The sequence below is a fragment of the Chenopodium album genome, chromosome 12, assembly GCF_948465745.1.
Source record: "Chenopodium album chromosome 12, dcCheAlbu1.1, whole genome shotgun sequence".
Classification (NCBI taxonomy): Eukaryota; Viridiplantae; Streptophyta; class Magnoliopsida; order Caryophyllales; family Amaranthaceae; genus Chenopodium; species Chenopodium album.
This window is the reverse complement of record NC_137845.1, coordinates 54,441,520-54,469,456: the sequence shown is the minus strand read 5'-3', so window position 1 is coordinate 54,469,456 and position 27,937 is coordinate 54,441,520. Positions and strand designations below refer to the sequence as shown.

At 34.9% G+C, this 27,937-nt stretch overlaps 1 protein-coding gene and 2 pseudogenes across 1 annotated transcript; 1 reads left to right on the top strand and 2 right to left on the bottom strand.

The window, feature by feature from the left end:
- Window positions 1-600: 600 nt before the first annotated feature.
- On the bottom strand, window positions 601-12,509 carry LOC145572653 (glycerophosphodiester phosphodiesterase GDPDL3-like; annotated as a pseudogene).
- A 6,412-nt stretch (window positions 12,510-18,921) lies between these two features.
- Window positions 18,922-22,125, bottom strand: LOC145572654 (uncharacterized). The gene is made up of 4 exons (XM_081631615.1): window positions 21,719-22,125; window positions 20,767-21,259; window positions 19,620-19,858; window positions 18,922-19,536 (listed from the first exon to the last, which is right to left on the bottom strand). The coding sequence occupies exons 1-4, from the start codon at window positions 22,107-22,109 to the stop codon at window positions 19,085-19,087; spliced, it is 1,575 nt and encodes a 524-aa protein (XP_081487741.1). The 5' UTR covers window positions 22,110-22,125; the 3' UTR covers window positions 18,922-19,084.
- A 4,941-nt stretch (window positions 22,126-27,066) lies between these two features.
- Window positions 27,067-27,937, top strand: part of LOC145571384 (uncharacterized) — a 30,241-nt pseudogene continuing 29,370 nt past the window's right edge.

Sequence of the window (27,937 nt, the reverse complement as noted above, 5' to 3'; positions counted from 1 at the left end):
GCATTTACTATTCAAAATGGGGGTGTCTTCTCTTGGCTAAAAATAGTGGAAAACGAGCAGATACATATCAAGGGCTTTTTAATTTGGTAGAATCTGATAGATGAATATGTATGTTATGAGTATACTTGTATATCATATATATCCAATGTTGTACGAGTAAATTCAATGACTAGATGTTGTATCAAATGTTTTAATTGACCACTATATTCTTGTTTTTTAGGCCAATATTGAAGCATAAGTATTGCATACAATATCACAAATGGTGTATGTTATTTTTAATAAGTTTGACCAACAAAAAACATAAATAAAAAATCAGTCAATTAAAACTGAGTATAGTGGTCATCATGTCAGGAAGACTGTTATAGAATTTTCAAGAGTGCATAAGCTGAAAGGCGTTACTCTCCTATTGGTGAGAGTTAGTTGGTTACAAACTTACAATCCAACTAATTTAAACTTGTTTTATATATAGTAATGGAGGTAGTGAAAGTATCATCAATTTCTGTAAATTGATCCAAAAAGGAGCCTAACTCACAATCCTCGCATATTACTAAAGTATGTTGTGGAAATCCTTCCATTTACTCAATCTACTCAAACAGGCTGCTATGCCACAATCATAGCTATAGAAGACATTAAAAGAGAAGCACAAATTTGAAGTTGAATGTTTGGCACTGTTTTCGGGCCTTCTGCTGTTGGCGGGCTTGGCACCTTAGCTGCTATGAGAGGATCTTCACGCACATCAGATACACCAATGACTGTTGCAGTGACAGGTGTGCCTTTTATATCAAAGATTTGTATCACGCGACCAGGTTGAACTGGTTGCATGTACGTGACGTTCATCTTCAGGCATCGATTCTCTGCATAAATAATAAATGATTAAAACTTGAACAATAGTAAAAATATGTTGGCTAACGTAATTTTACTGGAGTATCACTATCCTATCGGTCCAAAACTTCTCCCTTATCAACCTGACACAGGTTAGTGCAGAGATTGAGGAGGAAATATAAGGGAATCCCCGCCCTTAAAGTACCCCCTATTGTTGATTAATGAACCTCCAAATTTCAAGGTTGAAAGGTCCTTTGTTTACCATTAAACTACAACTCATATTCCCTCTATTCTTAAATAATTGACACACTCAAACTTGACACACATGTCAATGCACTAGTTTGACCTTAAATATATATAATTAAATATTCGTATAAATTATTAAAAAAACTAATAATATAAATCTCTTTATATTAATACTTTTATATACATACATACATATATATATATATATATATATATATATATATATATATATATATATATATATATATATATAATAGAAGTTGTTCATTTAAAAAATAAAAAAAGCAATGGTTAAAGTTAGTATATTAATAGTGAAAAAAGATTAAATGTGTCAATTATTTAGGAACGGAAGGAGTAGTTGGCAATATAAACATAGATACATACAGATTTTAACAAGGTAAGAAGATGAAGGGAGCCTTACTCCTATAAGCTGCGGCTGTTTTGGGGAAATCAGTCACGACACCATCAACTTTAGCTGCCATGACATATGTATTGATCTCGACAATTGGGTCCAAAAATATGTCAAATGCCTTGCTCAGATGTTCATTTCTGAGAAATTCTACATACACGGGTAGCCCATATGAATGAAACTTTGATACAACATCAGGCATACTTGTAAGGAATCTCTCGTCTTTTAGATATGGAAGTACGGATTTGGTGTTGAGAATCACGGAATCAGCGAAGGTCTTTATATATTCAATGGTATCATCGTCAGCCCCACGAATAACCTCGTCAATATCATAAACAAGTTCGTACTTCTTCCCCATCATTGCCATCAGGACTGAGCTGCTAGTAGACTCGATCATAACACGCTTTGCTGAATAACGGCTATAACCAGCCTTGTCTAAGGCATCCAAAACTGGGTCAACTATGTTCAAGCCCTGGTGTTCTGCTAGGTATTTCGCATTCTGTGTAATGACATCATGATATATAAGATGGAGTTTTATTGAAGTTTCAAACATGTAGCCTAGGACTATACAAGATTCCGACAAGAAGAATAGGAAAATTTGCAAGGAAAGACTTTTTAAGAGGAAAACTTTGTGAAGAAAGATCTATTAAGATAAAAGTTGTGAGAAAAGACCTTATAATTAAATTACGTGAGGTTATGAATGGTAAACTTTCTCACCTCTATCTTGATCAAAACACCCGAAATTGAACGCGCATTTTTTGCAAGGTCCAAGAAGCTGGCCAAGGACAAAATTTTACCAGAATTCTTGAATTTGGGATTACTGTACAGTAAATCATTGGAAAATGGGCTTGATATTTCACCTGAAAAAAAAGGGATACAAAACATGATATAAATGGAAGTATATGCAAAAGATATACTTTCTCCGTTTTTTTTTACTTGACCCACTTTGACTTTTACACTATTTGTAACCCCTGTTTTGACCATCTTTTGTGAATAATATGTAAGGAAAAATATATTGATGTTGGATGTTTTTAAATTCGTCTTAATAAATACTATCATATTATGTAACTTTTATAATTTTTACTTATGGAAAATTAAAGTTATTGATCGTTAAAGTTTTGCATTGGCAAGCGTGATAAAAGAAACAGGTCAAGTAAAAAAGAACAGAGGAAATAAGATGTAAATTGTATAACAAAACGGGCAAAACAATCTTTTTTAAAATAAGCTAAAAGTGTGAGCAATATTTTTTAACAGACATAATAGTATAATACTACGTACTAACAATAACATACCCAAACCAGTTAAACAAAACCATTCAAAATAAAAAAAAAAATGCTCTCTACCAAAGACCTCCTTTTTCCCCAACCCGCGACTTCTGTAGAAGAACAGGATCTGATTTCTCGTTCAAATAAAAAATCCAATAGAAAAATTAATCATATAATTTTTGGTAATCAAAACAATAATGTTGATCTGGATGCTGAGATGGAGGATGGTGAGAATCATGTAACAGGACAGCCAGCACCTGTTGCACCTATCTCTTTTAGGGATCTAATTCGAAGCCAACAACAGCACCATCATATGGATGATGTTAATCTAAGTGATGATGATGAAGTCTCTGATGATGACATGGCTCCAGAGGATGTTCTGCAGGATCCTAGATGTCCTGTTATTCTGCTTTCAAAGGAGGAAAAACGAAGAATGCGCAAACCATGGAAACTAGCTCTCATTATCAAGATGTTCAGTGGAAGTGTTGGCTATATGGGTCTCATGCGCAAGTTGAAAAAGAAATGGAATCTCAAGGGAGACTTATCACTGACTGATATTGGTTGTAAGTACTTTATAGCCAGGTTTACCAATGCTGCTGATTTCAACCATGTCCTGACTCAAGGCCCATGGATGATAGATGATAATTATCTTACAATCAGGAAGTGGATCCCAAATTTCATTCCAGATGAATCCCCTATCAAAGTGCTAACAGTCTGGGTGCGTATCCCAAACCTTGCAGTAGAGTACTTTGATGCTGAATTTTTGCACAAGGTTGGTGCACAAATTGGCAAGGTTCTTAGAATTGACAAGACTACTGCTAATGCTGAAAGAGGCCAATTTACTAGACTGAGTGTAGAGATTGACCTGTCTCAACCTTTGCTATCGAAATTTTGGCTAAAAGGAAGAATATGGAGGATACAATATGAGGGGATTCGTATGGTATGCTATAATTGTGGTAAAATGGGGCATTCAGCTGACTCATGTGAGCAGAACAGAGCTGATAAGGATGGCAATGCTATGGAGTTTGATGAGCCTAATCCAATGCAGCAAATACCAGACTCTACATCAATAGAGAAACCAGAGAACGTGGAAAATTTTGGTTCCTGGATGCTTGTCAAAAAGCCTACGAGGAAAAAACCAGTGAAACAGGACAAGGTTCAGCATGGGGCAAAAACCATAACTGGTGGTCCAGTCCCGGAGGGTCAAACTCCGATTAGAGTCAATGGAAACAATTTGAAAAATGGTCAAATTTCCGGCGCAAATCAAGGACTGGGATCAAGATTTGCCATTCTGGATGCAGCAAATCAATTAGAAAATCCGATTTTTCAGGAAGAAGGTCTTGAGGGGCGTATAGTTAGGGATGTTAGCTTGCCTATTGTTGAAACGATAAATCTTGGGGATAATTCTCAATTATCTCATAGTATTGAGAATAATCCTAACTCCTTCAATTTAGGTAAGCATACCAAGAAAAATACGCAATCAAAAAATCTTAACAAAAAAGCCCAAGCTGCCACTACCGAGATTCCAAAAAAGCCCACACAAATTTTGAAAGAAATCAATATGAATATTCCCAAAGATAATGTGATGACCTCTTATGCTATCTCAAAGCAAGGCAAAGAAAACACTGAGGCGATTTCTCAAGCTAGCACCTTTGTTCCCGAAACACCTATTTCAAAGAATACAAGTGAGAGTCAAGATGAATTTGCTCTCACTGCACACAGAAATTCCACCATCCTGGAACCCAGAGGTCATAACTTTGAAGGTCCCGACAGACAAGACCCTCTGTATGGGGAGACCTCTGGACGGTCCATACATGGTCATAGCGACCCCCCTGACACACATCTTGGAAGTCAGGATGGACACTCACTTCGAGCCGATCCCGGAGCCCCCGGAATTAGTGATAACATTGTTACTCCCCAATGATATCACTAGATTATTGAGGCTAATGCATCAAGCTTTTGCGTCTGTTTTCCCAAATTCTGTTTCTTTAATGGAAGATAATCTCAATTTTTTGGCTGCAAACTCTTCACCTATATCTTGTATGGTGTGGAACGTTCAAGGAGCGGGTAGCCGTTCGTTCATCTCTTCGCTCAAAGAGATTGTTAGAGTAAATCAACCTAATGTTCTCACGTTAGTGGAAACACATATGGGAGGGGATCAAGCTGAAAAAATTTCAAAAATTTTGGGATATGGAGGTCATACTCGTGTTGATGCTCAAGGGTTTAGTGGCGGTATTTGGGTGTATTGGAAGCCGGAGTTAGTTTCAGTTGAACCTATTATCAAGCATGAGCAACATATCACCATGGATATCAAGCGGATTGGTGGTCAACCTTGGTATTTCTCGGCAGTCTATGCTAGCCCTGACTCTATTAAGAGGCAGGATTTATGGAATGATCTAAAAAATTTTGCTGCTACTCACAACAAACCATGGTTAATCGCTGGTGATTTTAATGACACAAGATTTCCGAGTGAAAGAAATCGCTCATGTCCAGAAACAGATAGGAGATTAGCCAAGTTTAATGAGTGGATCAATGATATGGAGCTTATTGAAGTTGAATTTGCAGGAGCCGCTCATACATGGGCCAGAGGACTCTCTCCCGAAACTTGGACCTCTGCCAGATTGGACAGGGCTTTATGCAATGCTGAATGGGGCCTTACTTTTGATTCTGCTAGTGTCAAGCATCTCCCTGCTATTTCCTCAGATCACTGCCCCCTGTTTATTAATCCGAATGGCTTTGTTCCTTTGCAGCAAATGAACAAGCCTTTCAGATTTCAGGCCACATGGCTTACTCATGAGAAATTTCATGATTTTTTGGAAGAATAATGGCAGAATTCGGATCCCCTAATTCCTGCTTTGTCGAAGTTAGCAGGTGAACTTCAAAACTGGAATAAAGAGGTTTATCACAATATTTTCAGGAAGAAAAGAACCTTATTAGCACGCATTGCTGGGGTTCAAAAGGCCATGACTGTTGACCCTCACCGTGGACTAATTAAACTTGAGGCTACCTTGAGAAGGGAGCTCGATGAAGTGTTAGATGAAGAGGAGGTTTATTGGTATCAAAAGGCTCGTGTCGAATGGGTTAAAAATGGGGATCGGAACACATCTTTTTTCCATTTAAGCACTGTCATACGTCGTTGGAAAAACAAAATAGTTGCATTGAAAGATGATGATGGTAATTGGATTCATGACTCTGATGCTGTCAAAGGGCGTGTGGTGAATTATTTTTCTCAGCTTTTCACGGATGATGGATATAATGGCCCTTTCGAAATCCCGAATGACGTTTTTCCTCAATTGCCTGCCAAAGATTGGGACCTTCTCTCGAAGCCTTACATGACAATCGAAATTGATGAAGTAATTAAGTCTATGGGGTCCCTAAAAGCACCTGGACCTGATGGTTTTCAGGCGTTATTCTTCCAAAAAAATTGGGATACTGTCAAAGGGAAGGTGTACAAAGCAGTCTTGGATGTTCTTGAAGGTCGTGCCATCCCAGATAGCTTGAATGAGACTCACATTGTGCTGCTGCCGAAGGTGGATACGCCTGAAAATCCTGCTCAATTTAGACCAATTGGCCTATGCAACGTGGTCTATAAAATGGTTACTAAGGTTCTTGTTAACCGTATTAAGCCTCTTTTACCAAAGTTGATTTCCAATACTCAAGGGAGCTTTGTGCCGGGACGACAAATCACCGATAATATAGTTATCGTGCAGGAAGTAATCCATACCATGAGAAAAAAGCAAAGTGGTAAAGGTTTGATGGCGATTAAAATTGACTTTGAGAAAGCGTACGATCGTCTCCGTTGGTCTTTTATTCGAGACACCCTCCTTCAAATGAACCTCCCTTATTTGGTTGTAGAGGTTATCATGGAGTGCATCTCTTCGGCATCTATGAAAATCTTATGGAATGGGGAACCTTCAGCTAGTTTCACTCCGTCTCGTGGTATTAGACAAGGGGATCCTTTGTCTCCCTACATTTTTGTCATGTGCATGGAGAGGCTCTATCAAACTATCGAAGAAGCAATTATAGCAAATCGATGGAAACCCATCAGTGCGAGCAGGAATGGTCCTCTATTATCCAATTTGTTTTTTGCCGATGATATAATCTTGTTTGCTGAAGCTTCGGTGGAGCAAGCCTTGGTTGTTTCAGATTGTCTTAATTGTTTTTGCAAGGCTTCGGGTCAAAAAGTTAGCCTTGCAAAATCCCAGGTCTATTTTTCTAACAACCTTGATCATTCTGCTCGATTGGAAATTTCCTCAACCTTGGGCATGGAGACAATAGATGACCTTGGTATGTACCTAGGCATGCCTACAATTTCTAGCAGAGTCACCCGTGCTACCTTTAATCATTTGTGTGAAAAAATTGATAGGAGGTTGTCGGGTTGGAAAACAAAATATTTGTCATTGGCTGGGAGAATTACCCTTGCTAAATCTACTCTCTCGTCTTTAGCATATTATTCTATGCAAACGGCTAAAATTCCGAAGGCAATTTGTGATGACATAGATAAGAAAACGAGAAGGTTTATTTGGGGAGGGACTGATGAAGGGCGTAAGGTTCACCTAATAGCTTGGGAAACCTTGCAAAAGCCAAGAGCTCAAGGAGGGATTGGTATAAGGTCAGCTCATCAAGCCAACGCTGCTTTCTTGGCCAAATTGGGTTGGAGATTGCTTACTAACCCAGATGCTTTGTGGTCACGAGTGTTGCGTGCTAAGTACTGCAAGGGAAGGTGTGATTCGGATATGTTCGAACCTCGTCAAGGTATGTCAAATGTTTGGAAGGGCATATCGGAAAATGCAAAGTACCTTTGTGAAGGGATTCGTGTGGCTGTAGGGAATGGTACCAAAACTCTTTTTTGGGATCACCGTTGGGTTTCCTCTACCCCTTTGATTAACCTGGCTTTGCAACCCATCCCCCAAGAAATTTTGGGCTCGACAGTAGAAGAAATGTGGGAACCCGGGCTTGGCTGGAAATGGCATCTCTTCGGCATTTACTTCATCAAGATACTCTGAAATTAATTCAATCTCATGAGGTTAATGAGAATCCTGATGTTGAAGACTTATTGTTTTGGAACAATTCGACAAAGGGCAAGTTTTCTATCAAATCAGCCATCCAAATCATTCGAAGGGAGCAATCCAGTTTTGATGAAGAAGTTTGGAATTTGGTGTGGCAAGCTCCTGTTCAGCAGCGAATTAGAGCATTTATGTGGCTAGCTTGCCATGACAGATTGATGGGAAATGTTAATAGATTCAAGCGCAAACTCACAAACTCTCCTACCTGTTTCACATGTGGAGGAGCAAATGAGTGCTCTCTTCACATCCTTCGTGATTGTCCTGCAGCAAAGAGTGTGTGGAGAAGGGTAGGTGGTCGTAGCAACTCCCCTGCTTTCTACTCTGGCAGCCTCAAGGAATGGTTAACTGCGAACTTAGAAGAGAATGTGGAAGATGATGAGGAAGGATGGCCTACCTACTTTGGTGTGACTGTTTGGTGGCTTTGGAGGTGGAGGAATATAAGAATTTTTGAAGAGGGCAAGGACATTCCTGTAGATGTTGGTGCATTTCTCAAGGTTCGTTTTGAAGAAGCATGGCACAGCCTATATGAGGATCCTATTGCTAGCACTCAAGGCAACATTGTTGGCAAAGTTGAGAAGCATATAAAGTGGATCAAGCCTAATTATGGCTGGTATGTGTTAAACACAGACGGGGCTGCTAAAGGTTCACCAGGGGCAGCAGGGGGTGGAGCTATAATCCGCAATCATGACGGGGATTTCATCTCTGGTTTCTCTGCTAACTATGGTCGTTGCACAGCATTTCGAGCAGAGGTAATGGCGCTTGTTCGAGGCATGGAACTTGCACGCAATCTACACATTAGCAAACTCCAAATCCAACTTGACAATCAAGCATGTGTTCAAGCATTATGTGATGATTCTACTAGCAGAGGTGAGTGTGCTCACCTATTTACGCGCTGCCACGATTTGCTTAATAAAGACGATTGGGAGGTGGTTGTGGTGCATGTGTTCCGTGAGGGCAATCGCGCTGCTGACTGGCTTGCCAACCGTGGAGTGGCTCAATCAGATAATCTCATTTTTCTAGGTAGTGCTCCCATGGAGCTTCGTAGGATTTTAAGCGAGGATGTTCAAGGTGTGGCCTTCCCACGCTTTGTTCCTCCTTGATAGGTTTTTTTGGTTGTTTCTTTATTTTTTGTTGTTTTCTTTTTCTTGGTGTATTCCTCATTAGCACAAAAAAAAAAAAAAAAAAAAAAAAAAAAATAATAACATACCCAAACCATGTGGTACATTAAATACTTCATATGTACGTATTAGTTACGGCCACAAACAAGAGCAAGTTTTTATGATCTTGAGATTTACAGAACACAAAATTTTACTAAATTGAAACTAAAATTCTATATACATATTGCAGAGTACAGAGTACTTCTAAAAGACATAGGTTCCACTAATAATAAGTTACTACCTAGTACTTCCTCTTTTTTTTAGTTGTAACAAATGAAATTTTTAGATCTCATAAATATACATATAACAAGATTAACAACTTAAAAGAAACGGAGGTAGTATTTAGATTGTCCATGTAGTGGCTAGAACTACTAGTGTCAGGGGCGGAGCCACGAGGGGTAGAAATGGACATATGATTCGGCCCATTAGCAAAGAGGTACCGAGATTGAGACTTATTAGTTTGTTTTTATGCATTCAACCTTTCTTTTTGTTAATTTTGCAAAGTTTCTATTTATTAGTTTTGTTTATTTTATTTTTCCAATCCTTCTTATAATAATTTTCTCCATAATCTTAATCTATGTATAATATTATCTTAGTTAATATAAATCTCGGCCCCCATAGAATTTAATCCCTGGCTTCGCCCCTGACTAGTGCTACTGGGAACGAAGAGGGTTAGGCGGCTAGCTGCCAACTTCCATATACATAGCACACCAGTTTCTCCATGCACCAAAAGTTGACTTGTAATTGATGAGCGAAAAATAATAGAATCAACTTATTAATATTAAGTGAATGACAAGACCAACTTACGTTGCGCATCTTTAATCTCTTCCCAATTCAGACTAGATGAAATAACTCCAGAATTATTTGTATTGGAACAGAAAGGCACCCCGTCGTTTGATAATTGAGCAGGGCAGTCAATCACATCAGCACCATCTTCGATAGCTTTTGCGTATGCTAAGTCAGTACATGCAGGGAAATCTCCACTCGCCCCAAGATGTGATATAATCAAGAGCTCAACTAGAAAACAATTTCAAATAAAATATTGTCAATCTAGCAATATTAGAATGTTCCATTAGTTTTAAAATAATTATATCAATTTGATTTACACACTTATAATTTACCAATATAGTCATCGTTGTTTAGTTATTTATAGACAGGGTAAAGTACTAGATAAGTTCAAAGGAAAAAAAGCTACAAACCTTCCGATGATGCATTTGTGCCTAGATGAGCAAAGCATTCTGTAAAATGAATTTATAATTAGTACTTACAAGTTTAAAATAATAAAAGGTTAGTAGGTTACCAATCTCACTATTTATCCAATGTTTATTCAACCCTAAATTTTTACAAGTATTATCAGAAATATAATATATTGTGCACTATAACATGATGTGAAAAAATCAGAAGAAATAGTTGAGGTAATCTTTAAGGGACGAAAGGAGTATATGGGGAAAAAGAACAAATCTCACCTCTAGCTTCAGACGCAGTTATTGGGAAATCAGACAACACACCGTCCACAGAAAAGTTTCCATTGTCAATGAAAGAAAGATACTCAGCAACTGGGTCGTAACTATGATTGTACCCAAAAGGAACATCATTTGCAAAATCTGCCGCAAAAACCTCAAGCCCAACTTTGTGAGCATCTGCAACTAAAGAAGTATGAGGTAGCAGGTACAATGGTTTCATCCAGGGGCCATATGTACGTCTTCGGGACAAGGATTCCAGCAGCGAATGTTTTAATCATGGTAAGATTCTTCAAGAGAGAATCGTAAGTTTGGTTCGTTGAAGGTTCTGTTGAATCTTTGTCAAGAAATCGAAAAACCACCTTTGTTTTGTTTGATGCCGATGGTAGTATAAGTGCAAGTTCTCGTAAGAATTTAAGCTCAGGTGATGATATGTGACTAATTTGTATGTTCTCTAATACATTAAGGACATAATTCAACATGCTCAAATTATGTTGGGCATAGAAAATGTTGAATTATGACACATCTCCTCACGTGTAACTGTGTAAGGTCTCTTTAATTCTGTCACATTGTGATGTTTTATGGGGCCAAAGTGAATTTTTTAATTCCCCTTCACATGGATAAGTCGGTCTTGTGTACTCATTACTCAAGTCATTAAAGGTCTCAACTGTGGGACTAACTCTAATAACATGTTAAATACATGTTTGGCCATATATACTTGCAAGTTCGCAACCAAGAGAGAGTCTTTATTTCACATGACCAAAAGAGGTTCCATTTGATATTGTTTGAAAATGTAAGGAGTAGCTCGTGTTTAACTCTATTTTTTTCAATATGGAACACTTACATGTACATTTAGTTTGAAAAGTTTACACTTAAACATAAGATATGTTTTCAAAGTATGAGTTATGATCATATTTTCAACAATATCAAATCTATTCAAATGTATTGAATATTGATGATCAGAACATGTATTGGAGGATGTAACAGAGCGTAAAAGAGTTAGAAATTGAGTATTTAGATGTACTACTCGTAGTTGTTAATAAAATTTGCAATATACACTTATATTATACCTGAACATTTAAGCAGAAACCTGTTGCAGGTTGGGTTTTCATAAACGCGCCTTCAACAGTCTCAATTTGGAACAGATCATCAAAAGCTGAACTTCTAGAATTAATTCCTTGAGTCACTGCAAGATGTGGGAATAATATAGAAAGTTACGCATAACAACAATGTGTTGACATATAAAACATTGAAGAATAATTATACCGCATTATATATGCATGTCTTGATTCATGGAAGGCAGAAGTGTTTGGCAACTTACAATTAATTGATGATAGTTCCTCGAGAGTAAAATCGATGGTGAAACACCCTTCTCTTTCGACACCATTCACAACATACGTATTCGTCCTATCTTGGTATACGTTTAAAACGTCAGAAAAGTTATCTAACTTGATACGAGGGAAGCATATACCAACGCTGTCCTTTGTCAACTGGACATCACACCATAACTTCACATCCGGCACACTCAATGTCGTTGCCAATTCGTATGCGTTAGCGCTAGAATCAGGATAAAACCCTGAAAATCCATCGCGAGCTATTACTAACGGCGGAGACCCTGCAAAACATTTTGTCTCTCCATTAGAGGTCAATCTATCAAGTTGACATAAAACTTAACACCTTTTTGTCATTATTCATTAAAAGCTCTTAAATAATAAACATGGTTCACATTATTATATCGTTAATTAACCACTAATATTATAAAGGTCATAAGAGGTTTATTTGTTTTTTTTTAATAAATCCTAATTTTGATATTTGTTGTGACGGTATTGTCACATTTTCTAACCTAATCACTTTTTTTTTTTTTAAACACTTCTTTAGAAACTACCATTTGTTCAATAAAAATGACCCGCAAATAGTAATTTGTTGTACTCATGGACTCTTTGGCTCTTTAATTAATACCACCTGATAAGAGAGTGCATACCATCGAGTGTCAACCAAGTATGGTTAGGTTTCTGGGCAGAAGCAAATGCTGAGAGCTGAAGAAACAAAATTCCTGCAATAACTATAAGTTTAAAACCTTCCATTGCCTTCTGCGTTAAATCACACGGCCGTGTGGCTTCGAGCTGAAATAATAAAGGAAGTACGGAATATATCGGAATAACATAATTAAAGGGAAATTTTTTGTTTTTTTTTTTTTTTTTTTGGATAAGTTAACATAAAGGGAAACAAGAGTGAAGATGACTTTGCAAGTTTATCAATCAAATTTCTTCGTGTATTCAACTAATGAACTAATGAATTATTCTTTTTTTTTTAAAGTAATTATTATTGTTATTTTTAAGAGAAATTATTTAGATACTTCTACTTGTAAGAGAAATTATTTAGATATACTCCTACTTGTATGGATAGATTATAGTTTTGTGCCGGAAGAGGTAGTCGTGCACTAATGTCCCTGAATAATTAAGTGGATATACCAGACTATCTTCCTTGATTCTTGAATAATTAAGGGACAATTACAAATTTACAATTATCAATAAGAAACCCTCTAGGAGCACCAATTATAGACCTGTAATCATCACTAAGCAACAAGTCGTAACATACAGATATATGGAGATTTGGCTAACGAATACTCCCTCCATCCCTTATTTTTTGCCCATATAACTCGTAAAGCTCTTACAAACAAGTGGGTTATGGAGCCAATTAAACAAAAAGGGACTGAGAGAGTACATGATACACAATGGTAACAAATCAAAATTAGCAAGTGAGGACTAAGCTGGTTAGGGCTTTCCTCCCGATTTCAGGAGGTATTGGGATCAATTTTCATCACCCACCCTTATGGCTCTCATCACACCAAAAAAACAAATTAAAATCATATTACTCGCTCTTTTTAATGGTCTGTTCTCTTCAGATTATTTCAATAGGTCTTAGCTAGTGCAGCTAAGATAGCTACAACAAGGGGAGGCCCAAAACGCGCAGCCCAAATCAAATAACCCAGACAACATGTCAGCGATCCGCCCAAATCAACACCACGCTCTATAAAATGAACATTTAGCTAAAAAATATGAACATGAAATAAAATGAACACGTAAAAAATGAACATTTTATACTAAAAAGTGAACATATTATAAGAAAAAGATTATTTATTAAAAATGAATATGATTATCATTTAATAATAAACTAGTGTAAATCCCGTGCATGCACGAATAGTAGTAAGATCTTTATTAACTTATTAATTCAAATATTATCATAATTAAACTTTGAAATTAATTGACACATAAGTATATATGTCTTGCTTTTTGAATTTATAGTACTAACATTAATTTATAAGAAATTATTGTGTATAATATATTTCTTTTAAGAAAAATTGATTTTAGTTTATACATTTTTCTTATTCTTTGATTAATAGAAATTTTATAATCTATTTTATTATTGAATAACTTTTTCCAACTTTAGATTTGTTGTAATATAAAAAGGAAATTTGTGGTAATATAAAAAGAAAATTTTTTGTTATTAATAGTTAATGAAATATCGTATACATACTTATCCTTGAAAATTATAATTTAAGTTATGGTAAGATTTAGTTAAAAAAAAATGGAAAGTAAAATTAGGCGGGAAATTTTTTACCACAAAAAGACACGTATCATTTAAGATTCGCCTTTAATATAGGTTTATTGATGATTACTAGATTAATCCTGTGCGATGCACGATTTTAAAATAAGAATTGAATTATAGACTTTTAACACATAGTGAAAGAAAATAACTTCCTCACTTTTCCTAATCAATTTCTAATTAAATATGAATATAAAATTCTCAAAAGTGCATAATTTTCATATTTAATTAAGAAATTTCAATTAAATTATATTATTAACTATTGTTAACAACTCGTAAAAAACTAAATAGCATAATATGTGTAGAAAACCCAAAATTTAAAATTTAAAAATTCAAATGGAATATATTTTCAAAGCTATGTTAAATAGGGTAGCTTTAAAAAGAAAAAAATATATGACATCATCCTTGCATTTTGGAGGGAAAAAAATAAATAAAAAAGTGACACGTAGGCAATGATGACATCAGTGGTTGTTATTTTAGTATATATATATATATATATATATATATATATATATATATATAGACTTGCTAGGGGGGGCACCCTAGTTGCTCTTCTTGAGAAACAAGAAGAGTTTCTCTAGTGGCAATTGTGTAATAAAAATGCTTTGGGAATTGTAAACAAATAGTATTATAATCTGAATATTTGTTGGCTATGGGTTCCACTGATCTGGTGAGGTGGACCATTGTAGACAACATTAGACGGTAAAATTAATAACGTTTGTTCAACATTTGTCAAAGTTATTGTTACCCACAGTAGAAATTTCATCATTCATATTCAACTATTCAAGGTTATTTCTCAATGTCACCGGAGCAAACCAACAAATCTGATCGGAGGATCAGTCGGAGAAATCGAACAAAATTGCTATGTCGCTGTATGTAGTAGTCTCCAGATCTGGAGGTTTGTCTTTCACCTCCACCGACAACACCATCATCTTCCTCTTTCGTCTTTCACCTCCACCGACAACAAACACCAACACCATCTTCTTCCTCTTTCGTCTAAATCGTCTCCACCAACGACAACCACCATCATCGGCAGCGAACATTGGCGGCTTCGCCGCCAAAATCAAATTAAAAACCCTATAAGAAAGGGTAAAATTTATGGCATGGTCAAACCAAAGCGTAAGGGTGACCATCCTCCATTGAAGCTTCGCCGCTAAAGCTCGAATTCCTCCATTGAATGGCGGCTTCGCCGCCGGAATTTAAAGAAAAACCCTAAAGAAAATATTGAAATTAAGGGTATGTTTTACCCTTTATGGATAGGTGTTAGACACTTCTGAGCTTTCCCTCCTCCATTGAAGCTCCTACATACGAAGTCTGGATCACCGATGCAAATGGCACCACTTTGGGTTGTCCAAGTTTTGCAAACAGAGATAGACCTCTGAAAGGGAGCTAGTAGGTAACAAGGGGGTAAAAACTACAAGTTAAAACACTTAAAATTCAGTCAAAATTGAGACTTAACGGCTTTTGTCAATGAAAATATGCAGTCATACGAAAATGTCAGTTATACCCTCATATCCCAGCAAAAACGGACCAAATTACCCCCATGAGAAACACTCCTTGTTTATCAAGAAGAGAAACAAGGAATTACCCATTTGCTAGACCACGACCTTAAAAATGAACATTTAGTTAGAAAAATGAACACACATAAAAATAAATAAATAAATAAATAAAAAATATTCAGTAATAAAAAATGAACACATAAAAAAATGAACATTCAGTAATAAAAAGTGAACATGTCAAAAAAAATGAACATTTAGTATATTAGAAATGAAACTTTATCATACAAACATAGAATTGGGATCATATACTTCGGAAATTCTCCAATTTAAAGGCAAATTCATTGTACATAAATATCATATACTTCTTCATCACTTCTTACTTGTTTCTTCACTAATTCAGAGTCTTTGTCTTCCACAAATACAATTAATCTGTAGTCACTAAAATATAACAAATAACAACAAATAATCAAAATTTTCATAATCATCACGACATATGTTCATAATAATTATTTGGAATGTTCATAATATATAATCATCAATACAGTGGTTAAAAATATAAATAAGTATCACTCTATATGTCATATTTATTCCTAATCAATAACAGATATATTCGTAATAAATAACAAAACATATATATTCATAATAAATTGTTCAGATTTTCAACACTAAATGTTCAGATAATTGAACTTTCAACTTATTATATTTCACTTTCAACCTAATAAAAATGAACATTTCATAAAAATATATGAACACTTTAAAAAAATGAACATCTAGTATTAAAAAATGAACATGTAACAAAAAGTTATGACATTTAGGATATTAAATTGAACATGATTCTCATATAGGTTCAAATTCGTTGTATATAATTATTAACTAAAAATAAAGATATAATAAATTGTTGAAATATATGTTCATTTTTTATGTACTAAATGTTCATTTTCAGTGTACTAATTGTTCAGTTTGTACTAGATGTTCATTTTTAAATTACTAGGTGTTCATATTTTTTTACATAACTCAAGTTCAATTGTAATTATTCAAACTCTAAAAATATAAATATAGTCAAATTAATCTTGATTCATCACAGAGAAAATAATTGTTGATTTATCATAGAGAAAATAATTATTGATTTATACATGATTGGGAATCTAAAGACTACCAACAAATAAAATCAGAGAGAGAGAGAAAGAAGAAAGAAAATGAGTCCAAATTAAGCAATTCAATTAATACTTACATCAAAATCATACATATGAATTAAAATTATAAAATCGAAAACGAAATTATGAAGAGTAAATTGAAAGTCATCAAATTCATCAAATTATAAATTCAAAAGCAATTACAAATTAAACTCATCCAAAGTCTAACTTAATTAAAATCAATTATAAACAAAACAAAAACTAACCTACATTAATGATCTCATTAGGATTAACAACCAAATCCATAGTGATGCAAATAACAGAGGGGAGAGAAAATGTCAAATGAAAGAGAAGAAAGGGGAGAGAGAAAATTTCGAATGGAAGATGAGAGAGAGGAGAGAGAAAATTGAGATCAAAATTATTACTATGAAAGTGAAGAAAGAGAATAATAAAAAAAGGAAGCTTGAAGAAGAATATGGAGCTTGTGTTTCATTCAGTGGAGGCTGCGTTTTGCCTTGATGTAGCTATCTTGGCTGCATTAGAATAATGCAGCCAAGAACTTGTGAGATTATTTTCAGTTCAGTTCAGTTTAGTTTAGTTCAGTTCAGTTCAGCTCCAATAAGTTCAGTTCAGTTCTTAATTTCCTTCTCTCATAAAATATTCAGTTCACTTCAATTGAGCTCCAATAAATTCAGTTCAGTTCAGCTCACTTCAATCAATCAAAACAGGCCCTAACTCTCTACAATACAAAAGTAGTTACTAATAATTTCCACAACTTTTACAAGTATATTACATTTAGAGTCCTTGATAGAGTTGACACTAGTCGAGTAGTCTCATGAAAGGAAGAAATTAATACTCGTAAGAAATAACTAAGAACATATTTAGTTAATTTAGACTAATGGTAAAATTTACAAACTTTTAATAATAGGATAAAAGTTTACAGCTAAATCAAGAATTATTCATTAATTAATATCACCACCAAGGGGTTAGGGAGGATGCTCACCCTAAAAACACTAAAAGTATTTAATTACAAGTATATTATTTTATATGCAAAGCTTGAGTTTCACAGTTACATTCATGGCTTATTTATATTATAATCAACTAAGTTAATGCAAGGAGTAAATGATAATGTTGAATTTTGATGTTACCGACATGGGGGAATGGGATGCAGACATGAGCTGAGGGAGCTTTTAGATGTTTAAAATCCCACAAAAAGGGTGGATTTAGACTCTTGCACAACTCAATAAGCCAAAAGAAAAAGAGACAACCAAGATCAATAACCAAATAAACTCTAGGTAGGCCAGGCCAACGTTGATATTCGAATTAGGGTGTTTGCAGCGCGGTTTGGATCCTAAATCGCATCAAATTGCAAAATTACGATTTGTAATATTTTCAAACCGCACCAAACCAAACGCAAAATGCAGTCTGGTGTGGTGCGGTTTGCGGTTTAACCATATTTTTTAAAATTTTAATTATTCTTTTTAAAACAAAACTTTTATTTTATTTTACAATTATTAATTTATAATTCAAATATTGAACTCTTTTTTTTAACCTTTAATTAATTAATAGTAAAATATTAGCTCATATATTTTAGCTCTTTTATTTTTTTTTAAAAAACAGTATAAAAAGCGCACATCACATTAAAGTGTGGTTTGCTCTAAAAAATTTTGAAAACCGCAAACCGCGGTTTGGTCATTTTCAAACCGCACCAAATCGTAAAATTACGGTTTGGTGCGATCTAAACCGCACTTTGTATAGCCCTAATCCGAATTAAATCTGATTTGATAGCAACAGCACAAACATTATAGAGCCAATGATCAGGAAGTTTATTGATACCACGTCCAATATCTCGATTCCATCGGCGAACAACCTCATATAGAAGAGGGTTCCAGCAGCTGTAGGGTGAGCAATAAGGACAATATCCTTCCATGTAAAATGTAATAATAAAAATTATATCAAGAGTTGTTAAATACAAGTAATATGATAAACTGAATAAGGTGAAGATGGCACACTTATGTAGAAATGTAAGAAATATCAACTTGGCCATGAACGGAAGCCTGTTATCAAAAGCATGAGAATGAATAACTTTTCATCATCGTTAACTTATTTAAACTTTAGTCAATGCAAAAGGTTATTGATTAGTCAGTCATTAGGTTGCTACAATGACTTGGAAGATATATATACGGGTCATGTGTTTCAATAGCTCGAGAACTGTGAGCACCTTCCATACATACAGAGTTGGATTTGAAACAAGAAAATTAAACAAAAGGAGTAGTTTTATTGAACGACAATGCACGTCACCCTCAAAAAAAGCAAAGTAGAACCACAATACAAACACAATACGCGTGTTATAGCTAGGAAAACACACATTATATTATTAATAGAACACCGACCTAGTCCTAGTGTATGTAAGTAACTAATTTAAAGCTTGGAAGGCCTTGGCAGGGGAAGTGGTTCCTCCTTAGTATCTCCTTCTCTTCCCCAATCTTGTTGATCTTCCATCGGAGCTAGTTCCGGATCCTCTTTTCCTTCCACATGGACTTGACGCGAGAGGACCCTGGTTTCACCTGGCACGATGACAATGTTACCATGGCCTATTGGCGGCCTAGCACTACGAGGAAGGTCTTCAGCTTCACCGAGAATATATTGTAATTCAAAGGTGTTGAGACCCGAGAAAAGGCCATCGTGCATAGTCTTTTCCTCGAAGGTTCCATCCATAAGGATGTCCCTTTGTTTGTAAGAGTAAGGGACGTCCATGAAACCCTGTCCAACTATCAAGGTCACTCTTCTAGCTTTCCTTGCTGGTATTGTAGCGGTTGTGGAGCCAGTCATTGATCTCTCAATTGTTTTCTTTTGGGACCATTCAACACTACCTGTTGTGTTCAAATTATTAATTACTATGTGGATCAAATTAATTAAATGGTCAGACAATTCCCATAAAAAGGGAAATAATTACCTCCGTAGCTTGCAGTTGTAGTCAGTTTCCCCTGAAGTATCACCGGGATCAATCTAACCCTGATGGTAGCCTTGGCCGACAGTTTCCACGAATGTGACGAGCTGAACTTCTCCTCTATCACCTCTCTGTAGGTGAATGACACCTTTTGTATCTCATCATTATCGCCATAGTTATACACAATTTGGCTTCTCGACTCTAGAGGAACCATATTGTAGATGCGTGCATCCTCCAAACGATACCTGTACCAACATTTAGGCAAAATCATTTAAAGTACTACCTCTGTTAATTTTTATGTGTAACTTTGGGGTATTATTTGTGAGATATAAAATATTCCAAAATTGCACATAAAAATTAACGAAGGTAGTAGTTTACATCCACTCTATCTTATTCAATTTATATAAAAGTCATTGTATGGAAAAAATAATGAATGCATGAATATGATAATCATTGTAATTTAAATGAATGTATCATAGCTAGATTTCTTATTCAATATATCTGAAAAAATTTATGTGGATATATATACATATATATGCTTCCTCTATTCTTTATCAATATTTAGGAAATGAAATACTATACGTTGAGACTTGTGCGAGATACATACGGAGTCCCAAATACCATGTGAAAAAGTAGATATATATGTGAGAAAAAAAAATAGATGCAATATAAATAGAATATATAGAATAATAGATACTTAATAAAAGCGTGTGAATAGTGTAATGAGAATTAAAGTGAGTAAAAAATAATGCAGGAAATATATAAGAAAAAGAAGAAGAAAAATTCATAAAATAATACTTTTTGTAAAAATTCTAAACTTCCGTTGTTCAAAGATTTGCTAAAAGTTTGATCTTTTATTGTTATTATAGTTGATCAACAAAGTCCAAATTCTGAAATCCCCACTCATATACATAGATTAATATGGGGAATTAAGACGATTATCATTTACTCCTTTATTTCGTCCTTTAATAGATTTTGTTTTGTCTCATTTGTTTTTTTTGTTCTCATTGCACATCTTCGGTGTTATACTACTTTCGGTCTAAATTACTCGCAACTTTGAAATATTTTATATCTCACAAATAATACCCAAAAATTGCGTATTAATAAAAACAATTGGTGCGTGTCAAAATACCTAAAGTTATTAGATATATACCTGATGTCAGAGATTTCTCGATCCCGGATTGCCTCCTCCACTGTGAGCAGCGCAGTACGTACGATGGTCGAGGAGGAAGCTCTAAGACGGCCAGCGTTCCCCCCTTGGGTCCATCTCTCACAGTACCTGTTACTATTCACATTCAACAGAGCTATGGTGCTGTTCTGGCTACTAAAACCCTGCCTCACTGGGCGGAAGGTCGTGTTGGTCGTGAATGGTACGCTGGAGTTGCATAGGAGCCAATCACCGTTCATCCTCTCCCAGTACAGATTGAATCTGGAGGACAGTAGACTGAAACGAGCAACACGAGGTGATGAAAGCGTTGCAATGTGGTGCACTCTCGGATCCGTGGGGTCGTTGGCAACGAACGCTAGATTTTTATTTTTACGTGCTCTTAAGTAATTCCCATCATCCCCTTTGAACATTACGTGCTTCGGCAAGATTACAAAGTCGGTCATGTCAGTAAATTCCAAGTTATATGTAATGTTGAAACCTGCTTTTGTGTCATTCATCCATGCATGCCACAACTCATTATTAATTATTGCTCACAATAAACATGCATACTATGCAAATAATAATGGGTATTCAAAAAATACAAATAATGATGGATCATTATTCTAATGTAATCTTATGATTTTCGACTATCACAAGATCCACAACTTTTTAAAATGGTCGGTTAAGATTATTTGTTTTTTATTTATTTTTAATTAATTTTATTAATTAAAAATATTTTGGAATATAATAATTTAAAATGATTGCTGCTCATATCTTAATAGGATTTGATATAACTAGAGGAGTTCCCACTAATTTTTTTTATAAGTTGTATGACATTGTCTATTTTTGAGATATAATAATAATAATAATAATAAAGTGTGAAGCCGAGATACAATCTAAACCTGAGGTTAAGGTAGAACCACTTGAGTGAAATAAATGCATAGTGAAAGAACATTACCCTGGACTCCGAGGATACCACCTTGATAAACTACCACATTCCGCTCAACATTGTTGGACTGGTGGAAGAAGCGCACTTTGTTGCCGGAGATGACATGCCTGAACAAAGTGCAAGACCGTTCGGCACGGTCTTCCTCGAGCTCGTCTGCAGTGGCGGAAATATAATTTCCGGTTGGGTTGAGCCGCAAGTACTTGTTATTGTAGAGACTTGTGATGTGGACCATACCCTGATGAACCTTTGAACTCTTCACTTCAAACAAGGTGAAGTTGTTCTCACTAATTATTGTATCAGATGTATTTCGCACGGTCGCGTGCAATTCCCCTTCTTCTGTTTCATACTGGAAGAAACGTGAGCTTCTCATCAACGTGATAAGCCTCGGTAATCCTGCCATCTTTCTTCAATTCAAATTTGAAATACGTTAGTATATTTTTTTCGAATTGGAAATTTTTTTTTATTGGAGTGGGTTCTATTTATAGAGTGAATTGGGCAAGATTAGATTCACTGTGTGGACTGTGGTTGCTCCACTCTAGATATTATTTGGCTCAAATACAATTGTTGGTGTAGGGACGTTGTCACATGACATTTATTTTGAACTCTTTTTTTGGATCACCAAATGGCCACTGATGCTAATTTCCCCAACACTTTTGTACTCCAACCCTTTTGTATACAAGGAGTCCAAACACAAAATGTTCGTTGAGCCCATAAGAAAACTCACATGTGAGTGAAAGTGTTGTCCCATATTGAAAGAGTATAAAAGTGAAGAGAAATAGTGGGATGTGTATCCCACATTGAAGAAAGGAGAAAGTTTTGTCCACTTTATAAGGCTAAGGAACTACTCCTCCCATTGCCATATGGTTTTGAGGTGGAAGTTTCTTGGTCGTATAAAGTGGACGGTTGTGACAGGTGCGGCCCAAACCCGTTTATCACAAAAGCACATTAAAAACATTATAGGTTTAGTAATGTTCCTCTATTAAAATTGTTCTTCAGAATTGATTAACTAACGTCTTCTAGGTATCAACTTTACTTGTACTAAATGGATTTTGCCTTCATAACCTAATTCTTGACATTAATAAGAAGATATGTTTTATTCTTCTACTAAAAAAATATTTAACATTAAAAAAATGAACAATTATGTCTTCGTTTTAACATTAAAAAGATATGTTTTAAGATCACACGAGAATTATTGTCGAATTCCGACCTCAAGGTCCCCTTTAAACAACAAAATAAACTTATAAGCTCCATTTAAAAACCACTTTAAAAAGTCAATTATATGTTTCTTCCAGACAAATTTTCCTTACATTTTTTTTTCAATTTTGTTTTTCGTTAACAATCTAAATGTAAAAAAGTTTAAGGGTATCATAAACATTTCATTATGTATGCAAACACCACTCTCTCATATCTTCCCTTACATAATAGAGATTTGTCCTCAATTAAATATTAATGTTGAATAGTGGTATATATTTAAATTAACTAGTTTAGGACCTGTGTCATGCACGATCTATTTAAAAATGATTCAATACAAATTTAGTTGTATTACAAAATTAACAAATTATACACATCAATAAAGATGGGCACGAGCCGTGCCGGCACGCGGGCGGCACAGGCCCGACACGATTCCGGCATGGCCCGGCACGACACGGCGGCCCACCTGTGGTCCGTGGGCCGTGCCATGAACAAAAATCTGGGAATCGGCATGGGCACGTACGGCACGAGGCACGGCGGGCGGCACGGTGACCGGCACGTGGCACGAGGGCACGGCACGTGGCACGACACTTGTATTTTTTTTTTATCATACGTATTGTTGTTTTTTTGCTAAATTAATAGAATTATTTATATAAACTTAAACATAATTAGATAAATAATTTATATAACCTTAATTAAAATAAAGTTGTTCAAAACAAAATATATTAATATAAACATAAATTAATAACATTATTTATATAAAATTAAGTTGTACTAAAATAAATAAATAAATATAAATACATATATATATATGTCGTTTTTTATTTACATTTATTAAAAAAAAAAAAAAAAAAAAAAAAAAAAAAAGTGGCATAGTCTGGCCCGCGGCCTGGCACGGCACGGCCCGCCAGACACGTGGGTCGTGTCGTGCCGTGGGCTGGGGTGTGCCAAATTTAGGCACGACACGGCCCGTTGCCCATCTTTACACATCAATTAATATAGAGCGTGAACAAACTTGGAATTGATGTAATGTTATAATGAACATCTTATTATTGTAAGGAAAAATGAAAATTAACAATTTCACTTTTGTCATTTCTGTTCAAAACAATCCCACATTTTCGAAATTTGGAAACAATCTCACTTTAACCCTCATATTCTCAAAACAAGCCTTTTATCGAATTGTGAAATTAGTGACCTGTTTTAGATTTATATAAATAACTATGTTAGGCCCCGTGTCATGCATGAAATTTTTTAACAAATAATTTTAATTAATATTGTATAAGTAAATTTACATATGTAAATATAATAATGGATTATAAAAGAGCTTATTTTCCAATAAAATATTTTAAAATATGCATTTGAATATATACTATATTGTGGAAGGATACATCAAATATTTTATTTATGTGAATAAGAAATTTTGTTTTATACTTAAGTTTATAGTTGGCAATATATATAAGGACACATCAAATCTTTTTATGTATAAAATTTTTTTTCTATGGAATTTTTATATAAAATTTTTTAAAAAATATAAGGGACACACCAAAAAATAACACGTGTCATAGTGTGTCTTTTAGTATTATTATTATTATTATAGATTTTTATAAAATTAATGTAAGTATAAATTTGAAAATGCGAAATATACTTATGTGTCAATTAATTCATTATAGAAAAGAGAATAAATAAAATCTACTTTAATAAAGTTTAGTAGGATTATATATGTACGTACTATATTATTCAAACTAGCAAGATGCATACCCACTCGGTGGTATACAACTAAGTATGGTCCAAGAAAATGAAAATACGGAAAAAGTTTTAGCTAGAAGCCTAGAAGTGGTCCACGAGGTCCCCACAAGGCTACAATTATTAGTGTAGGTACGTTTTAAACATCTTAGCAAAAATGAGTTAAATGACATACGGAGTACTCGTATAAGCTAGAGCTAGAAGTGGTTCATACTCGGCTGAGGTCTCCACAAGGCTACAATTATTAGAGTAGGCCCGCAAGGCTACAATTATAGTGCAGGCACGTTTTAAATATCTTAGCGAAAATGCATATAAGCCAGAAGTTGTCCATACTCGGCCAAGGTCCCCGCAAGGCTACAATTATCATTGTAGGCACGTTTTAAATATCTTACCACACATGGCATATAAGCAAACAATATTCAATCAATTATTTGGTTTCGAGAAGTGAATTGCAATATTTTCGATTTCTATCAGCAAAAAATTAAACCTGGGAGTGAAGTATCGAGTGAGAAATAAGAAATAGGAGGGAAAAAGGGAGGAAAGGTATTATGTGGGGCCCACATGACATCATAAGGTGGTTGAAAGCCAACTATGTGGGAACTTTTGGTGTTTAAAAAAAAGTTGATGGTAATTTTCAAAAAAAATAATAGTAGGTAATAATTGCTAAAATAGAAACAATAGTAGGTGGTAATTGTCAAAATTTCTTTTTTATAAAATAAAAAACTTACAACTCTTTTTGAGTTCATCATCTTTCCTCCAGTTGTTAAACGTTTTTCTATGTATCCTTTTTTGGGCATATTTCTTTTCCTAAAAATTCTTATCTAGGTGCATCCAAGAGTATATTTTGCTCATTTGATAATTTGTACTAATATCAAATGAGCAAAATTATCGAATAAGCAAAAATATTCTCTTGAGTGAACCCATTTCTAGGTGCACATGAGTTCCCCCCCCCCCCCCCCCCCCCCCAAGTAAATCAATAGGTTTAATGAATCTGTTTTTAAAAGATGTAGATGCACTTGTATTTTCTCCTTTAAAGATCCCAAATTTCAATAATTTATCACATCACATGCATTGTAATTCAATTCACGCATAATATTTATCTTTAAGACTTTACCCTATAATCTTGTTTTAAAAAAAAAAAAAAATTACCCGGCCTATAATCAGACCGTTCCTCAAATAGGCCAAAGAACTAGTTACTCTTAAACCTAATAGGCCTCTACCAAATAAGAAACCGCCATATTTCTTTAAGGATTTTCGAATTAATCTCCTTGATAAGTAATCAAAATATTTCAAAATCTCTTATCTTATACGGAGTATATAACAATTATGACTGTACATTGTTTTAACTTGAATTTTATCAAAATTTCAGTCAAATGTATACGTACAATCAAACCAAACTTTTGTAAACAAAATTTTTTTTTTTTTCCGAATTTTGTTACGAAATTGACACTTGTTAAACGATTTTATCTCTATTATATAAGTAAAAGGAGAGGAGAGTAAAAAGTTGGTGTCCAAATTATGGATCACCCAAAGTGCCATTAAAAGATAAACAAAAAAAAAATACGAGTAACAATATTGCATAATATCGTGAGTTTTCAAATAAAAATATAAAAACTACCTATTTTATCACAATTTAGAATCTTCCAAATGCCCCCGAGTAATTTTTTTATTCACCAAATACCCATCAAAACTTTCAAATTCACCAAATACCCATCAGTTATTGTACATTAGCATTAAATACGCTTTTACCTAACTGACGTTAACTCCCCGTTAGTGAGTTTTTACTTTATTGCCCTTAATCAATGTGTGCGCCATATTTGTTCTTGACTTCTTGATGAAGACCAAAAGTCTTCATTTTTCCTCCTTCACAGTCATCTCTCTCCCACTATCTCTCCCCTGTTCTTCGTTGCTTCACCATTGAAATTCTGCACGAAATTTCCTCAGAGAAAGAGTTACATGGTAAGGATTTGAAGGAAGGGGGACTCGTGGACTGAAATCTTGTTTGAATCAGGCAAAAATGGGGATTGTTGAAGGTCTGCTAAACGGTTTGGGTTCGTGAAAGGGAATTTGATAAAATTCGAAGGTTGGGGTTTTCATACAGCAAATAAGGTAAATTCTGTTGTGTCGTTTTGAATTTCGAAAGTCAAAATTGTGCACGTAATCTAGGGTTTTAAGGTATTTGTGAATGACTTGTGTTTTATATGAAGTTTTGTTGCATTTATTGATACGATTACTTTGTTAATTGTTGCTTGAGTATTTGAATTGATTTTGGTAGTGTGAAGTGATTTTGACGATCTAGGGTTAGGGTATTAGAACTGTATTGTTGATTGTGTGTTCTAGTTTAGTTTAGTTTAGTTTAGTTTTGTTCAGTTTCATATGTGTGGAATGTAATTATTCTCTCTTAATATGATTTTTTATATAGGATGAGTGGAGTATGGTTGTTAGTCCATGGTAAGAAGGATGATAAGTCTCAGGATTTTGACATTCTAGTTGAAGATACTGATAAGTGCCACCTAATGGGGTTGTATGAAGATATGTTTGAATGCTCAGTGAAACAAAATGTGTTTCTACCTAAATTCTTCACTTTGTCTGTCAATAAGCCTAGGACAAATAGGAAGTTGGAGCTTAAGGATGATGGGGATATATTAAAAATGTGGCAATGGAACATGGGTAAGAACGAAAGGGAGAAAGAGAAAGAGGAAGATTCGGCGCCGCCACCGCCGCCGTTCCCCTACCTTTCTCCCGTCCATCCACCGTCGATAGCCCGCCGACGGTAAGTGAATTATGGTTTAATTTTTTTTTGTTTTTTGGTAAACCCTAACCCCAACTAGATTTTGTGGGGCTATCATCGTCCAATGGAAAAAGAATTAAGTCTGCTTGTTGGGTTGATTACCGTCTTATATGGAAATTTGAAAAATATCGATAGGCCATGTTGTTCTTAAATGAAAGAATCATTGCAAACCCAACCATGCAAAAACCTTTTATAGCTTTTAGGTGAGTAGATAGAGCAGTGTTTGGAATTTTTTGTAGGTAGACATCTCAATCGATTTCATGAGTTTTCTCTTGGCTCTATTATGAATTTATGATCATGAAACTTTTTCATTAATATTATACGGAATAGAAATTGTCTATAAATATGAAAACTATCAATATCTTCCTGCTTGCTTGCATTCCCAGTTTACCTACAGAATCTTATTTAGTTTCGGGTTCTTAAACCAGTCTGTATATGTTTCGTGAAGCACTCTTCCTTAGTGTGTCCTTTCATCCCACAGTATCAAACTTTTTGCTAGTTTT

Excerpts from the sequence above, each read along its gene's own strand:
- LOC145572654 (XM_081631615.1), bottom strand. The coding sequence starts at position 22,109 with ATGGCAGGATTACCGAGGCTTATCACGTTGATGAGAAGCTCACGTTTC. Across the intron at positions 21,260-21,718 it reads TGGTATCCTCGGAGTCCAGG|GTTTCAACATTACATATAAC; the intron begins GTAATGTTCTTT and ends ACACAAAAGCAG. Across the intron at positions 19,859-20,766 it reads CGAGAAATCTCTGACATCAG|GTATCGTTTGGAGGATGCAC; the intron begins GTATATATCTAA and ends ATGTTGGTACAG.